The following is an 18,329-nucleotide window of genomic DNA, read 5'->3' as shown; positions in this document are numbered from 1 at the left end:
AAAAATTCAGGTGTGGGACAAGGCTTGAAATCTGTCATGCACCACCTGTAACCTTGATTACAAATATGATCTCAATACAGCATTTTAAATATAAATAGTAATTTTGACTTACCTATAAATTCTTTATCTTGAAGTACAGTACAGTACAGGACACAGGACTCCTATTCATAGACAATGGGTTGTACGCAGACAACCTTAAGGTGATCAGAGACTGGCAAAAAACATGCTAGGGACTTCCCTAGAGCAGCGTTTTTCAACCCGTGTGCCGCAGCACACTGGTGTGCCGGGAAGAGTCCCCAGGTGTGCCGTGGCAAAATTACCCCATCTGATCTACAAACTGTGTTGGCCACTCAGTTAAGCCTTGTTGTTACAGTGGTTCTGGTCCGCTGTCTAAAGCTCACTTCCCGCTGCCACAGGCATTTGGGAAGCTGTGCGGGCAGTCCGATCGCATCTTGCCAACTGATGAGGTCATCGGTTGCTAGGGGCGGGTCAAGCGTACGCACAGCTTTCTGGGATGTGCGAGACGCAGGTCCAAGGAGACGCTGGCTGGCGCGCTTTTCCCCTAAGGGAGGTGAAGCAGAGCATGAGGAGAGGAGGAAGAACAGGGAGGAGGCTTTTCAGTGGCTGCATATGAGCTCCTCTGAGCTCCATGAGGTACAGCAATTGTACCTCTAATTTACCTGCATGTTTTTGTTTTAGGTATAATTGCAGGCATGGTGATTGTTTTTTTAATGCAATATAAATATATATAAGATATGTTGGTTATTATTATTATTATTGGTAATAGTAACTATATTTCTTTAATGGTAACTGCTCTTCTTTTTATTTTGTCTTCTGCTTGCACATTGCTCTGCTGCAGTTTGGCTGCAGTGCAAGTGTATCGCAGGGTACCCGCGGTTTTCATGTGCATTACCTGAAGTTTCCTATAGACTTCTATTATGTCCCTCATTTTTGGTGTGCTTTCAGAAAATGTAGGACATAATAGAAGCTGATGAGAAACGGCAGGTAACGCACATGAAAAGTGCATGTACCCTGCGCTACACCTGCACTGCAGCGAGTCATAGTTAAATATATGTTCCGGCTCTGAAATGGTTTATTGGGGTTATGGCTGAAGATATCACCCATAACCTCAGTATTGTTTTTTACAGCCCGCGGCTGAATTTCTAATGAAAGGGTTCCAAGCAGCACATGAGCCACTGGAATGCTTTCAGAAGCAGCGGGAGGGGATGTACCCCCCTCCCACCGGCTCACCCGAGAAGCAATCCAATAGTGCAGCCGGCTAGTCCCAGGGGGCGATGAAAGAGTATATCCTCTTTAATAGCCTCTATGGCCTTGGAGGGCCAGAGCGATGTCATGTTGTTCCCTCCAGTCCAGGCTGCATTTTTGGCTGGTGTGCCTTGAGATTCTTCCAGATTTTAAAGGGTGCCTTGGGTGAGAAAAAGTTGAAAAACATTGCCCTAAGTATATTACTGCCAGAATATTGTGTTTTCTCCAGCAAATATCTCGCTTGTCTCTCCTGCTGCCTTCCATATTTTTGCTACTATTGATCATCAACCTCTGGCTTAATCCGCGGCTGCTCTTCTGCTGAATCCAAACCTGCAACTATTCCTTACTAACCTTTAGCTTGTTCCTCGACTATGCTTCTATTTGATTCCTACCTGCTAAATCTGCTACTGGACCCCGGCTTGCACACCTCCTGGTGGGGCAATCCTGACGACAGTGACCTGTTACTAACATGCAACAAAGCCCATCTCCACCTTCAGGAGCTCTGGTGAATGCCAGTTAATAGTTAGACTCTGCACCTCAGGTGAGTTAAAGAAAGAGCTGTGAATGATGTCATTAGCCTAGGCTATTGACCAGACAAGAAAGAGGAAGTGGGCTGTATAAGGTATTTACTGGCAGAAAAAAAAATGTTTTACTATCCAAAGTTAAAACAACAAGGGCAGAGGATTTAATAGATGGAAAGATGTAAAAATGACTGAAGAGCCATTTAAGATACAGGGCAGATGCTGGTCAAGACCAGACTGAAAAAAGTCTAATATAAAGATGACAGTGTATTCCCTGGGACTCAGCTTCCTATCCTCTTGTCAGGAAATGTAAGCCTTCCATGGGCAATGAAAAATCTTACAGAAGATGGATTTTTTTGCTCAAAGGAAGGTCAAAATAACAGACTGAGATATACCCCTATCTTTTAGGACTTCTGCTTCAAAAGCCACGCTGTTAAAGCCAGTGACTAAGAGGAAGGATGAAAGAGGGGGGCCTTGGCCAGTACATCTGGTTTGTTTGGGAAAAGCAAAGGCTTATCTGCTAGAAGTCTGAGTATGTCCATATATCATCTTCTTCTGAGGCTGTGTATCATCTTCTGAGCAGTCGAGGGAGGCTCCTCATCAGAGGTAAGACCTAAACCTTGGAGCCAAGGTATTACCAGAGCATCTACTGTGAAGACTAGAGGATCCCTGGTATTGGTTCTGCATTTGTTCAGCTTGTTGTTGAACCTAGAAGTCAGGATGTCCACATCTGGTTCCACCACCCTTGACAGAGAGTTTGAAAGAACATGGGATGAAGAGACTCAGGTGTCTAGGCATTGGAGGCTTAGAAAGTCCACCCACCAATCCTCCACTCCAGAGATGTGGACGACCAAAAGATCTGGAATGTAGGTTTCTGCCCAGGAGAGTATTTGACTTGTTTCTTTTAGCGCAGCTTGACTTCTGGTGCTTTCAGGATGGTTTATGTAGGCCACTGCTGTGGAATTGTCTGGCTGCACCCTAGTTCGGTGACTTTGCAGAAGGGAGGTTTAGTGTTGGAGAGATTATCTGATGGCTCTCAGTTCCAGAATGTAGATGGGATGTTTCAACTTCTGTAGGGATTATGTCCCCTTGACAGTCAGGGAGTTGTAAACTCAGCTCCAACCTGTAAGGCTGGCATCCATTGTCACCACTTTCCAGGACATGTGAAGGAAGGGCTTTCCCAATTTCAGGGCAGGGTTGGATATCCACTATATTATGGAGAACATTGTTAGGCTGGATAAAAATACAGGGCCTTACAAGAACTGGATTTGCGTGTTCCATGTCGTGAGTATCTTGGATTGAAGAGATTTGCATTAAAACTGGGCAAAGAGAACTGCCTCGATGGAGCCTAGCTTTAAGCCAAGAATCCTCATGCAAAAGTGAACTTAGAGGTGTAATTTTGACCTGAGGGTTCCTGTGTGGGACCTTAGGGAATACAACTTTCCCCCAAGGAAGGAAAATTCAGGCTTGGGTTGCATCCAAAATTAGACCCAGGTACTCCAGTCGGTGGCTGGAGAGTAGACTTTGGAAAGTTGATTATCCAACCAAAAGCTTTAGACTGGCAAACACAATTGTGGTTGAGAAGTCCTTCAGTAGGAGGTTATCCAGGTATCCTGTGATATGCATGCCCTGGGTCCTCTGTAAAGCCAGAAGTGAGGCATGCATTTTTCTAAACACTTTAAGTGCAGAGGATATCCAAGATGAAATGGTAGTGCTACAAATTGGAAGTGTTGGTCTCCTACAGCAAAATCCAGAAAGCGTTGAGGTTTAGGGAAGAAGGGGAATGTGTGGATAGGCATCTTGTATTGTATGTCTAACAATGCCAAAAATTCCCCATCTCTAAGAAGTACAATGACAGATCTTGTTAATTTCATCTGGAATTTTGGTCCACAAACAAATATGTTTAGTCCAGAATGGGGCGGATGAAACCTTGTTAGTCTGAAAGAACTGCTACAACCACTACTTGTGCCTGAAGTTTCTGCAAGGGTGTCATTAAATTGGTATTAAACCAAAAACCAAAAATGTAATATATTGCGGCCTACCAATCATTAGATGTGGTGGCTGCATTAATTTTCTTCTTTTTAGGTTTTTCCCAATGTTTTCACTTGGTGATCTAGCCAGTAACTCCTGTATCAGAGGGCCTACACTCTGGATGGAGGAGTAACAGAGACCAGCTTTGAACAGCAGCTTTGTCAGTCTGAGGGTAGGGCTAAGTTAGAGGTACAAGCAGAACCTGATTATGTCCATATGTGAGATGAAGAAGCTGATCATTGTAAGCAGCCCTGCTACATCTGCAGGACAGCTTATTCTGCTGAAAAACAACATATTTACTTACTAGATCACTAGGTGAAAATAAAGAAAAGAAAGCCTAAAAAAGAAAACTAATACAGCCATCACGTCTAAAAACTGGTAAGATGCAATATAACAATTGTTTGCGTTTGGATTTAATACCACTTTAAAATGCCTTATTTTGGTCTAAATCTGACAGAGTGTAAGGTAAAAAGTGAGGAGAGGGCAGAGAGACATACTCTATTTTGTAGCCCTCTGAAATGACAGATTGGATCCAGAGTTCCAACAGTTGTCCCCCCACTCCTCAGTGCCCCTTTATTATATCTAGGAGGGCTTTTGGGCAGGCTTGGTGCACTTGGGAGTCCAGGGCTTGCTACAAAAGGAAGTGTTAAGCCTTGTTTTTGTAGTTGATGCCTAGTAGGTGTGAAAAGACCCCTTTCCATAGCAGAAGTAGCAGCCATAAGAGTAGGACACTGTGGGATTGATTTATTAAAAGCATAAAGACTGTGTACTTTTTAAGTGCAGGTGCTGCAGAGCTTAGTAAATTAGATAAAGTTTTACTTTACAAAGATTACCCAATCATGTGCAAGGAAAAAAAAACAGCATTTTTTCTTGCACATGATTGGATGATAGAAGTCAGCAGAGCTTCTGCTTTTTCTTTTTACAAAGCTCTGGAGCAACCGCTCTTTGCAAAGTACATAGTCTATTTGCCTTTAGTAAATCAACCCCATAGGCTTTTACAATGTACTTATGGGGTAGTAGTGACTTTTTTGATTAATTTATCAAGGGGTTCCCCAAATAAGGTGTTCACCATCAAATGGCATGCATAGAAAATGTTTTTTACAAGCAGGTTCAGCAGAACAAGCTTTTAGCTATAAAATCCTGCCCTTTAGCATGGAGATAGAGGGACATTCTAGATGCTTGGCAAGTTACATTCTTGAGTGTCAACACAAAACAATAAGGCTGAGGGCATCAGCTGCCATTGTTCGAAAAGAGCAGGGGGTCATGAAAGACAGTTTCTTGGCCTCTGTTCATTTGTCTTGTACAGTTAGAAATAGTGTGTGAGCAATTGCTGGCTGCAGGGCTGCAATTGCAAGAGCAAAAAAGGCCTTTATGAGGGCCTCTAAATGCATGGATCCAAATTTGGCCTGTTCAGCAAGGACCGAATGAAGTGTTCGATCCATGTATGGGCAGGCTTATTGTACACAGCCTGTTGGGTTTTTCCTGATTAATCAGTGGCACCGGCTATAGCTGGCAACACTGATCATTGTATTGTGATGGCTCTCTATCAATACCACAGTGGGAGGGATTCCCTCACCCACACCGAATGCTTGTAATGGAGAATCAAGGCATTTTCTTTTGTTTAACCCACTGGTTGAATTAAAAAAATGCATAATGTATGGGCTGCCTTAGTGTTTGGCTGTGGAGAGTATAGACCAAGTCAATTATTGTGTTCACAGTATAGAGCATTTGGCGTAAAGCTGTACCTTGTGCCTCATAAAATGCAAGGGAAGAAAATCAGGGACCTCAATACTTTCCTCTATAATACACTTAAGTAAAGGAGGTTGCTGTTCTGTGTCTAAACTCCAAGAACAACCTCAGCCCCTCTGACACACCTGGCTGAATGAAAGTTACCTGCATGCACTTATAGGAACATGAGTTTTAATGCCTTTAAGTTGGCTGTGAATTAGCACCAGGAAATAGACATAAGACCTTTAGTGGTAAATAAATTCAATGTATTAGTATGGATTAAAGTAAACGAGGGGTGTCAAATGCAATTTCATTGTGGCCCACATCAGCATCAAAGGGCCGGTAGTATCTGTAGGACTATATAAGTGTATCTACTCTTTATCTTATTAAATAATTGCATCTGCAATCAATTATTATTAGTTTTATTAATTAATTTATTTTATTTATTTCAGGTACTTATATAGCGCCGTCAATTTACGCAGCACTTTACATATATATTGTACATTCACATCAGTCCCTATCCTCAAGGAGCTTCTAATCTAACGTGTCTAATTAAGTCTAATAACTTAATTCTTAAGCTGTGATACACATTTTGGTGCTGGTTTGTGTTGTGATAGAATGGAGATTGTATTTTGGCTGTGTGGTGAAAATAGTTTAACATACATTTTGATAATTTTAAATTGCAAGCCCAGGGAAACATTATAGACAAATGTTCTTACAAGGTGTTACCACAATAAAGCGAATTACTCCCAAATTCTCTTCCCATAAAACAGTATAGTGTGCTACACAATGCAGATTGTGTTAAAAAATGGAAACTGGTCTTAACATACAGGAAAACCACAGTCCTGTACTCGTGGCTAGCTACATATGTGCCAAGGTGAGCACCTATCGCATTTTCTAATGCCTGGAGAAAACATTACAGGCTGGCTTCACATAGTGGGGTCAGGGTACCGTCTCCAAGGTATACACCAAGGGTAACCAAGCCAGAAACTGCCCAGGGTATCAGAGAGTCAGATCTTGATAAAAGCTTCAGGGAAAAAAATGCATGGTTTCAAAAAGAAAAACACAACTCCATAGGAGAACTAGTCAATCACCTAAGGACATTTGCGAAAAACTAGAGTCTCACACAGTGGGTGAAGTTATAAGAGTACTCTCTAGTGGTAGCCCTAGCAAGTTTTTTGCCACTCTCCAAACCCCTGAAGATAGCCTGCATATAACACATGATCTGTGAAAGTTCTGGGTATTGTACTGTGTGGTTTAAGAGGAGCTTCATTCTGGAAAAAAAATTTAAAGTCAGCAGCTACAAATACTGTAGCTGCTGACTTTTAATATAGAGACACTTACCTGTCCAGGAATCCCGCGATGTTAGCACACCAGAGCTGATTCGTCATGCTCGTCACTGCATTGTAAGGGAAACCGGCAGTGAAGTCTTCAATCTTCACAGCCAGTTTCCTACTGCACATAGGCAAGCCGTGCTGCGTTTTATGAAAAGTCCTGCTGTCTTCTGGGACCTGTGTGTGTCCCAGAAGGCAGCAGGGGGAAGGATGAGGGGCTGGAAATGTCGTAGATCGCTGATCAGCGATCTTACCCAGAAGTGGGAGCAGGTACCTGTCAAAACTAGGTACCCGCTCCCTCCTCCCCCAAAAAGTGGCAAATGTGGCAGTGTTTATGGTGTCAGGAGGTCCCTGAGCGCTGTTACCTTATGGGATTAAACCGTTCTCGAATGGTTTAACCCCAAAGTCTGTGTTCCAGCGTCGATCTCCCAGTGGTGCCTCTGATTGGCTGAAAGCAGTCAGCTGATGCTCTCAGCCAAACAGTGACTTCTATTCATTAAACTGGCTTGAAAAAGGTATGTAAATATGAGTCACTAAATGACTTAGAGCGTCAGCTAGCTGCTCTCAGCCAAACAGAGGCGCCGCTGGCTGGCCCTGCAGGAGCCTTCCAATTTCTAAACTGGATGAGTCAGGATTCTGGGAGATTGGTGCTGGAATACAAACTTTGAGGTTAAACAATTCAAGAATGGTTAGCCAGTGCCAGGGACATCCTGGCACCATAACAACCCTATCCGGGGACAAAACTGGGGACAGTGTCCTCAGTCTGGGTACTGTCCCTGGAAACCGGGGACATCTGGTCACCCTATTTTAAAAGAATGTAAGCAGTGGAAGTCTACATACTGTATTTTTATAAGTACAGGTTACCTTTACGACAACTCAGAATTGGACAATGACCAGGCTATTTAGTCCTTTACTCAGAAGAGAAAAATAAGCCCAGCTGGGAGATATGCAGAAATGTTTGGCTATAATAGTGAATTCTGAATTTGAGCTCCTGGTCTAAAACATACCACACAACAGGTGTTCTAGATACTTACATGAAAGTCACCAGGTGCCATTGAGCTGCTTGGCGTAGGAACAGAATTTTCTTCATACCCTATTGACTGAGCTGTGTAACAAAGGAAAACAGTTTGTAAACAAAGCTTCAAGCATATTATTTTATAAACAATGTTGGTAAACCAAGTGTCAAGCATTAAGGTATTATGTAATTTAACAATTTAAGGACTGCCCGCCGTTATACTGCGGCAGGCAGCCCCTTTTGCGCAAACCGACGTAGGTATACGTCGGTCGCACACCTGCAGCTAGGGGGCGAGTGCGTGCCGCCACCGGCACGTTCCCGCCCCCACTTCCGCCCCGGGGACTCTGATGCACAGAGCAGGTGGCTCCAATTGCTGCCTGACACCCGCGATCGCTCCCTGCTGAGAGAGAAGGACGGGCAGCTGTTGTAAACACAGCCGACCGTTCTTCCCTCTGGAATGATCACAGAGTGCCTGTGATCCTTCTATATAGGAACACAGGTCTCTATGGTCATTTCACCAGCCCCACCTCCATAGTTAGAATTACTCCCCTAGGCTCACATTTAACCCCTTGATCACCCACTAGGTTAACCCCTTCCCTGCCAGCATCATTATTACAGTAACAGTGCCTATTTTTAGCAGTGATTACTGTAGTAAAGTCACTGGTCCCCCCAAAAGTGTCAAAAATGTCAGTTAGGGGTCCGATCTGTCCGCCGCAATGTCACAGTCCCGCTAAATATCGCAGATCGCCGCCATTAATAGTAAATAAAAAATAAATAAATAAAGAAAAATTACAAATATTTCCTGTAGTTTGTAGACGTGATAACTTTTGCGCAAACCAATCAAAATACGCTTATTGTGATTTTTTTTTAACCAAAAATATGTAGCAGAAAACAAATTGGCCTAAAATGTTAAAAAATTTTGATTTTTAATTTTTTTTGGGAATGTTATAGAGCAGAATGTGAAATATATATATATATATATATTTTTTTTTTCAGAATTGTCGCTCTTTTTGTTTATAGCGCAAAAAAAAAAAAAATCGCAAGAAAGCTATTTGTGGGAAAAAAAGGACATCAATTTTATTTAGGTACAGCGTTGCACGACTGCGTAATGGTTTGTTAAAGTAACGCAGTGCCGAATCGCAATTAATGGTCATTAAGGTGGTAAATCCTTCCAGTCCAGAAGTGGTTAAGAATATACAGTATATAAAATGATCTAAGATGTAAGAAAGTTTAATCAAAAGGTGATATTTTTTTTTTTTCAAAAAGTAAACAAATTTATTGAGAAAAAAAAAAAATAAACACAGTGTTAAACATTGTACATACAGTAGTAAATGCGTACATAACAAACGAAAATTCTTTCCCTTCTCTTCTGTAAACAACCAATATTGTACAAAAAAGGTGATATTTTTAGTTCTAGAAGGAGCTTTGTGGGCTGAGTCATTTCTTAAATATCCTTATTGTTGACTTCCTGCCATAGTTCCCAACTGTCTTCCTGATTGCTTGAGAGATTTGGGGTGTTTTATTGTACCTTTGCATTTTCCAGATACTCTAGTACAATTTACATAATATAAAATAAATGAAATAATCCAGAAGGGAAAGTGAGAACCCCTCATAATGATCACAGCAGGTCTACAGAGCCAGGAACTCTAGCACATACACTATATTGTCAAAAGTATTGGGACACCTGCCTTTACATGCACATAAACTTTAATTGCAGCCCACACAGGGAGGTGGGGGGTTTGTAATGAACAGCATTTACTGAAAGCTGATCTCTACCCCTCTCCCTGCTGCCTTTTATCAGCTGAGAAAGGTACAGTTGTCCCTCATTAATCCCCCACCCTGTCTGGGCCCCCCTCCCAGCCCTGGCTCTAATGTTAACTCTGCTCAGGAGTTTATCTCTGAAACTTTGTTTCTTTTCCTGCAGTTCTTCCTATACTCCTTGTCCAAGCCTGTACATTTTTTCATCTCTCTTCCCAATTGCTCTGTCTCCCTGACACAATCACAGATGATCAGCTGCATTCCCATGGGGTGAAGAATTTACTGTTACATGGTTCCATAGCTGCCTGTTATCTTATCCCAGTGCAGTTTAGTGTGCTTTATGTAGCTGGGCTTCCCACTTCTCTCCCCCAGGCCCCTTTCACACTTGTGCAACTTGTCCTGCGATTTGGGATTGCAAAGTCGCATGACAAGTCGTACTCTATGATTTCCAATGAGTACAGTTCATATCTGTATGACTTCAAGTTGCAATGACTTCAAAGTAGTCCCTGCACTGGGACAACTTTAATGCGTTTTGAGGTCCAAAGACATATGCATTGCTTGAAGTCCAGTCAAAGTCGTGGCAAAATCGTGTCAAAAGTCGCAGCAAAAATTGTGCAACTTTTAGGTTTGCACAAGTGTGAAAGGGGCCCCAAACTACTTCCTAAACTATGCAACGTTTTTTTCCCCCCCCTTCACTGTCAGTTCCCTCTGCATCCATGTTTCAATTACTTATATTTACCCATTTACTAACTGATCTGGCAGTAGTAAACTCCATTTTTTATCTTGTATCTACAAGTAAGCCTATAATAAATAGGGCTTACCTGTAGGTTCAGTGAACATCTTATAAAGGTAGCAGCCGGTGATAGTACCAGCACATGTGCACTGCGCTCTTTAATGGAGCTGTGCTGTGACCATGACAACCGCGTGCATGAGTGTGAGTTACATCATCGCAGTTTGGCCAAACGACTGGAGCCCAAGAACCCAGAGAGAAGACCAGACAAAGATGGAATCCCTCTTAGTAGTGACAGCACACCGCTGGAGAGATCTGTTTTTTTTAGGTTAGAAAAATATAAATAAGCGGCTCATTCCCACAGGCAGGGCCGCCATCAGGGGGGTACAGGCAGTACTGATGTAAGGGGCCCGAGCCTCTAGAGGGGCCCCGCGGGGACTGCTTCCCTTACACTTTAAAAAAAAAAAATTTCCGAACTTTACAGGACCGCCACCTGCACCCGACCCCCCCTCCCCCCGCCCCGGGGGGGGGGGGGAATATGAGATAATACTGTTTGTAAGGGGCCCGGCGAGGATGGGAAAAGACGGGGGTGGTCGGTGGATGCAGCGGTGCTCCGTGATTGCCGTGGCTTTGAGTGTGAATCGGAAGCTGCTGCGTCTGTGTCATTGAGCTGAGAGCTCACATCGGGCTCTTTGCTGCCACCTCTGGCTACTTCCTGCATTTGCAGTGCACTCCTCGTTAGTATCCTGCTGTACTGCAGCTCCTCTCTGTGTCACAGACACATGGGGGAAACAAGAGCGGGGGATGGGAAGACCACCTTACAAGTAAGGGCTATGTACAACTGAAAAGGGGGTGGTTGTGTACATGTGTGTCTCTGTATGTACACATATCTGTGACTGTGTGTGTACATGTGTGTGTGTGTACATGGGGGTAGGTGGGTGTCTGTGTGTGTATATGTCTGTGTGTGTATATGTCTGTGTGTGTATATATCTGTGAGTGTACATGTGTGTGTACACGTGACTGTGCGTACATGTCTGTGAGTGTGCATGTGACTGTGTGTGTGTGTGTATATATCTGTGAGTGTACGTGTGTGTGTACACGTGACTGTGCGTACATGTCTGTGTGTGTGTGTACATGTCTGTGAGTGTACATGTTGTATGTGTGTGTATATATCTTTGAGTGTACATGTGTGTGTACACGTGACTGTGTGTGCATGTGCGTACATGTCTGTGTGTGTATATATCTGTGAGTGTACATGTGTGTGTACACGTGACTGTGTGTGTGTACGTGTCTGTACATGTGTGTGTGAAATATATACACACGTAAAGGGGGGCTGAGAGCGTAAACGTGTGAGGGGGGGCTGAGTGCGTACACATGTGAGGGGGGGCTGAGTGCGTACACATGTGAGGGGGGGCTGAGTGCGTACACATGTGAGGGGGGGCTGAGTGCGTACACATGTGAGGGGGGGCTGAGTGCATACACATGTGAGGGGGGGCTAAGTGCGTACACATGTGAGGGGGGCTGAGTGCGTACACGTGTGAGGGGGGGCTGAGTGCATACACGTGTGAGGGGGGGCTGAGTGCGTACACGTGTGAGGGGGGGCTGAGTGCGTACACATGTGAGGGGGGGCTGAGTGCGTACACATGTGAGGGGGGCTGAGTGCGTACACATGTGAGGGGGGCTGAGAGCGTACACGTGTGAGGGGGGGCTGAGAGCGTACACGTGTGAGGGGGGGCTGAGTGCGTACACATGTGAGGGGGGGCTGAGAGCGTACACATGTGAAGGGGGGCTGAGTGCGTACACATGTGAGGGGGGGCTGAGTGCGTACACATGTGAGGGGGGGCTGAGTGCGTACACATGTGAGGGGGGGCTGAGAGCGTACACATGTGAGGGGGGGCTGAGTGCGTACACATGTGAGGGGGGGCTGAGTGTGTACAGCTGCTGAATTTGGATATTTTTGGACAAAATATAATTACTTACTGTTAAATCTTGATAGCACTGATGACTTGCAATAGAATTCTCATTTTCATATATTACACTGTAAGTGTTAAAATAAAAGTGTGCACTGAAGGGCTCACTGTTATGGCTAGTGGGTGGATTTGGTGGGATGGCCCATGGGCAGGCCCTGCTGAATGTTGGTGGTCAGGCCCGGGGGGGGGCCCAGGCCTAAAGCTGTGTAAGGGGCCCCACCATTTCTGATGGCTGCCCTGCCCACAGGTACTCTGGCTGTGTGAATGAGGGGTTTGGTATGGAGCCGTCTGTCATTCTATGGGGATGCAGCCCCTGTATGAACACAGCCGCAGGCCCTACTTGGACAGGTGTGCAGGTGAGTGGCCCCCAAATGTACACTGTCTGTGTGTGGGCTATACACCTGCATCCCTCCGCCTGTCAAATTAGGACCTCTCAGCTTTGTTCATACAGCTCCAGGTGGCTCCCCATCTCTAGACTCGCCGCACCGGAAATGACGTCAGGCCGACACTGACGGACCCACACGTCGATACCAGGAAGTCGGCTTGAGCGAGCACGGGAGGAGAACGCCGGATGAGGAACGCTAATGCTGGCTGAGTCGTGGACTCATATACGGAGGTATGGACATGCAGCATAACCAGCCTTGATATACTTACTTGATACCTATACAAACACAGCGGATGATACCTGCTTAACTTTTTTGAACTTTTGCATCCTCTACTGATCAATTGGGCATTATAGCAGAACCAAAGACGGTCACCACCTTCCCATTACTAGTTATTTTTTATAACAACCAAGACTACAATTTGACCAACTTGGACTGAGATTGCTGACCCAGGTACTTTCCTCATTCATTTGGATTCATTCCATACTTTTCATCAATCCACTTGATCAACCAACCATGGCACCTGGCCATCATTGTTAACACAATGTCATTTATTTAATCCTGACCTCCATCAGGTATAGTTTTCAGGTCCTTGCTCAGCGGAACCAGCACTGTTTTTATGGTCATAGAAGTTCTTATTCCTCTTGAGGAAGTTTATAACCACCTGGATGGACATTTGGGAAAGTAATCATTTAGTTGACCCAGCTTGTAGTATCTGCACGGCTGTGTTTGCATTCATATACATCAGCTCACCACTGCTACTTTTGTCCATGGCTATTTATACATGTGTTCGTTGTTGTTTTTAAATGCTTTTATTACATTGCTGTGCCACACCCTGTCACCTGTATATTATTGTTCTTTCTTAAGGCATAAGTGCCTAAATAAACATTATTTTTTAAATTATATTTACATTACTTGCCTCATGTGTACCCATTGTTGATTGCTTTCAGGGGGAAAGACACTCTGCTTTCCACTCATTCTTTTCTCTATATATGCCCTGATCAACAGTTACCTGGCAAGGTAGTAGAAGTTTATTTACATATTACCATTTTTGATAATCGTTAGAGGCCAGTATGGGAACATACCTTCATTTGTTTCGGCTCAAGCCACATAAATGAACCACTGATTCACACTGTACAGACCACAGCACCCATGTGCATGAGCCCCAACACTCCCCCACACACAGAGATTTATTTATCAACTCAGTTTCATCTTTTAGGTTTAGCAGGAATTCTGTGAGTTATGTTTGTAGCACCCTCCTAGGTAGGTTCTAGGAAAATGTATATGTGGCCCTATCTGTTTATCAGAGGGGCCTGAATTGTTAGTTAGCTGTCACATGTTTCCAGGTGTGTCTATTGAGTCTGGGGAGTCTCCCCACTATGTCCAATGAGGGATCTTGTTGGTCAGTGGAGGAAACCTAGCCAATGGCACACCAGGGTTTATGACTGTCTCAGTGAGAGGGGGCTACCGCAATGCACCCTGGGATTGGATATAAATCTGTGGGGAGCAATTGTCTATGCATGCTCAGGCATCATTTAGACTGTAGATATTTTACACTGCTAGGACTGTATATAGACTTTATGTTGCCAATTCTGCTGTTTACCACTGGCCTGCTAGTCTGACCGATACTATTGTCTTCATTCCGTGCACTCTATGATTCCCGTATAGTAGACCATTTGCACTGTCAGTATTGGGTGACTAAACAAGCACTCTTAATATCTGTGGATCCACCCTGGCCTGCATACAAGACACTCTCTTTTGCCCCTGTTCTGACACTATCTGAGGCCCCCTTGTGGGAAGCTATCTGTTTGAAACTCTAACTGTTTAATTTCTGTGTCTACTATGGTTGACATAGTGGACCTGGATGTTACACACTGATGTGTATGGCCTTGCACGGGCTAAAGCAATTATAGGCTATTTTCCCAGGATCTCACTTTTGACTCTTATTATTAATTGTTACATGTTAATACAGTTTATCTGCTAACACATTGGTCTGAGTGCTGGTGTGGAGGAGACCCCGGGAGTGTTTTAATGACAACATTGTCAGTTTTAATTTTTGTTGTCACCAACCTTATTTGCACATGATTTTTGTATATTGATTGTTAACCACTTGCCGAATGCCTAACGTCTATCTAAGTCGGCAGTCAGCCCCTCACAGGCAAAGTGACGTAGGTCTACGTCGCTAGCCTGTGAGGCTCTAGGGCACTCGCGATTGTCCGTTACAGCGGGAGAAAGGCAGGCTGCTAATGTAAACAAAGCCGCCTGTCATTCTCCCCTGTGTAAGAATGGAGATCATACGGTTCTGCTATGTAGGACCGTTGATCTCTGTTCTTACACCTCAAGCCACATCAAATCACAGTTAGAAGCATGCCCCTAGGGACAAACTTAACCCCTGCCTCTCAAAAAAGTTAACCCCTTCACTGCCAGTGTCATTTTTACAGTAACAGTGCATATGTATAGCACTGATTACTGTAGTAATGTCACTGGTAACCCCAAAAGTGTCAAAAATGTCAGTCAAGGGTCCACTCTGTAAGCCGCAATGTCGCAGTCCCGCAAAAAAAAAATCGCAGATCGCCGCCATTACTCGTTAAAAAAAACAACAACAAAAATGACAAAAATCTTTCCCTTAGTTAGTAAACGCAATAACGTTTGCGCAAACCAATCAAAATACGCTTTTTGCAATTTTTTTTACCAAACATATGTAGCATAAAACAAATTGGCCTAAAATGTTAAAAAAATTTTGATTTTTAAATTTTTTTTGGGAATTTCATATAAAAAAATGTGAAAAATATTGTTATTTTTGCAAAATTGACGCTCTTTTTTTGTTTATAGCGCATGATCAAAAAAATCGCACAGGTGATCAAATACCACCAAAAGAAAGCTCTGTTTGTGGGAAAAAAAGGACATCAAATTCGTTTAGGTACAGCTTCGCACGACCGCGCAATTGTCCGTTAAAGTCACGCAGTGCCAAATCGCAAAATAGGCCCTGGTCAGGAAGGGGGTAAAATCTTCTGGGGCTTAAGTGGTTAATTAAGATATTTGAGGAGAGATCGCGGTTTGTCCTCTGCATAGAACAATAGTGGGTTTTTCCCACCTTTTTTATACTATTACCTAATTTGTTCTAGGGGGCACCACCTATACATTTAAAGGTGTGCTGATACTCCTCTTTGACTACCCCTAAATATACTGGACCTGCCTGGATCTAACTATTATTTTTTTTGCTATGTTCAGCCTTAAAACAAGAGTAAACAGGTTCCATTTATAAAAAAAACAGAATAAGAGCAAGACTGCCAGATTAGTATTGGCAAAAACGTAGCTTTTGTTCCCATTTGTTTCTTCCCAGTTTTTTTATTTTTATCTATAAAAAATTATAGGTGAGGTTAAAATAGACACAAATTTTTCAAGCTCCACTCAATACAATTTCTAGATGGTGTGTGCAAGACTTTACTTTTTCTACGTTCTGCATATCTATGTGAACAACTTTTACTGCAATTACTACATTAGGTAAGTGGAAAACATCAAGAGTTCCAATGCGAAAACCTTATGTTTGATTTTTCAAATCTGGTATCCTGTGTGTGAAAAGGCTTGTCTGAGCTGTATTAGGTTGCCCCTTGTCAAATAGTAGGACACTGCTCCTAGGGCGTGTAGTCATATAGACTTAGTGCCGGTTCAAACTAACGCGGCACGACTTCCGGGGCGACCCGTGAAGTCGTGTGCACCGCGACTTCGGCGCGACTTGCACGGACTTCATATAATGAATGTCTATGCAAGTCGCTCCGAAGTAGTACAGGAACCTTTTTCTAAGTCGGAGCGACTTGAGTCGCTCCTGTTAGAACGGTTCCCGTAGCAAACAATGGACCGCGACTTGTCAGGCTGACCAGTCGCCTGACAAGTCGCGGTAGTGTGAATGGGGTCTTATAGCTTATTATTGTAGCTATTTAATGTTACCAGTTGTATTTATCATAGCTTCCGTGGGGTTAACAGGAGGGTCTTCTGTAGCAGTGTCATCTTCTGTGGTATCTTTGACAAGAACTAATGAAATCCCAATCCACATGAGAAGGCAGCCTAATAAATCAAATTGAAACAGTGTTCAGAGTTAGTGGTAATATTACAACATCTTACTAAAGAAAAAGCTTTTGTGCTTAGGTGCAAAGATTCTAAAGATACAATAAGGTCTACATATATTTCGACACAGGCACAATTTTGCTGCATTTGGCTGAATCTGGGCTGACAGTATATCTCTAAACACTGCAGAACTCATCCGGCTGCTTCTGTCTTCTGTCACATCCATCATCAATAAACACCAATGACCCAGTGCCAGTGACCCTCAAATTTAACCTGAGAGTGTGCACTTTCAGCCCATATCCAGTTTATATCTATAGCTTGAATATGTTTTGGAAAATACCTGGAAAAAAACTAAAATTGTGCCTGTGTTCAAACATATATGGACCTAACTATAAGAACTGTCCTAATACTAGATTAAAATGAAATTATAAAGAATTGGTGCACTATCCCTTTTAAAAGTGGAACAAAGTATAAATTACATAGTTTGTGAGGTTGAAAAAAGACATCAGTCCATCCAGTTCAACCTATGTGTGTGTGTGTGTTTGCTGTTAACCATACATTGTATACCTCTGTATGTTGTGGTCTTTAAGGTGCCCATCTAATAGTTTTTTGAAACTATCAATGCTCCCTGCTGATACCACTGCTTGTGGAAGAGAATTCCACATCCCCACTGCTCTGACAGTAAAGAACCCCTTACGTATTTTTAGCTTAAACCGTTTTTCCTCAAGTTTTAGTGAGTGGCCACGTGTCTTATTGTATTCCCTTTCTCGGAATAGTTTGTTCTTTATGCTAGGGTCGCCAGTGCAGTATTTGTACATTGTTATCATATCCCCCCTCAATCGTCTCTTTTCCAGAGAGAATAAGTTCAGTGCTTGTAGTCTTTCCTCATAGCTGATGTCCTCCATTCCCCTAATTATTTTTATATTTTTATTATCATTCGATCATACGACCAAACCTTCAAATATAGGTAAATAAGTGTAATCATATATATCAAAGGTGCACATCACACAACAAAACGTTAAATTTAAATTATAAAAACATAGCTCATCAAATGGTATATAAGTGTGAAGGTCCAATAAAAATGTACTGTGCTGAATAAAGAATGTAGGCACCAAGAGAGGCTGCTGCCATCAGAGACAGGTAAGCAGGCACTTAAGTAAGGTTTGGGGTATAGCTTAGATTATTTTAGGGAATAAGAGGAAGCTGAATATTTTCTTATCTAAATCTGACCTTTTCCTTTAAGGCAGCTCGTGTTATGGACAGGATGCTCATTTTTAAAACTATAGTTGAATTCTTTAGCAAAGACCACAAAAAACTGTTAATTAGGTTATGGATAGATGCTGATGGTCTGAATCATGATGTGGGTTCCTATATTTCCTAGAAACACCTAATCTAAAGGCCTAAATATGGAATCTCACTTTTGTTGCAGTAAGAGAAATGCAAATCCTACTGTGGCTTCCTTAAAGGGTAACTCCACTTTCACAAGAAAAAAAAAATAATAATATAGCAAACACAATTGCGACACAAG

General features: G+C 43.1%; 1 protein-coding gene across 1 annotated transcript in view; it reads right to left on the bottom strand.

Moving 5' to 3' along the window:
* LOC309548108 (uncharacterized protein) overlaps positions 1-18,329 on the bottom strand; it is a 40,796-nt gene that overhangs the window by 20,947 nt on the left and 1,520 nt on the right. Inside the window, exons 2-3 of the mRNA XM_082248075.1 lie at positions 16,685-16,801; positions 7,915-7,985 (exon numbers count right to left, since the gene is read on the bottom strand). Of these exons, the coding sequence (XP_082104201.1) occupies positions 7,915-7,985; positions 16,685-16,801 (188 nt within the window). The remainder of the gene's footprint in view (positions 1-7,914; positions 7,986-16,684; positions 16,802-18,329) is intronic.

The sequence above is a fragment of the Pelophylax lessonae genome, assembly GCF_965119305.1.
Source record: "Pelophylax lessonae genome assembly, chromosome: 2".
Classification (NCBI taxonomy): Eukaryota; Metazoa; Chordata; class Amphibia; order Anura; family Ranidae; genus Pelophylax; species Pelophylax lessonae.
Note: the sequence above shows the minus strand (reverse complement) of the source record. Positions and strands in the feature narration are given on the sequence as shown.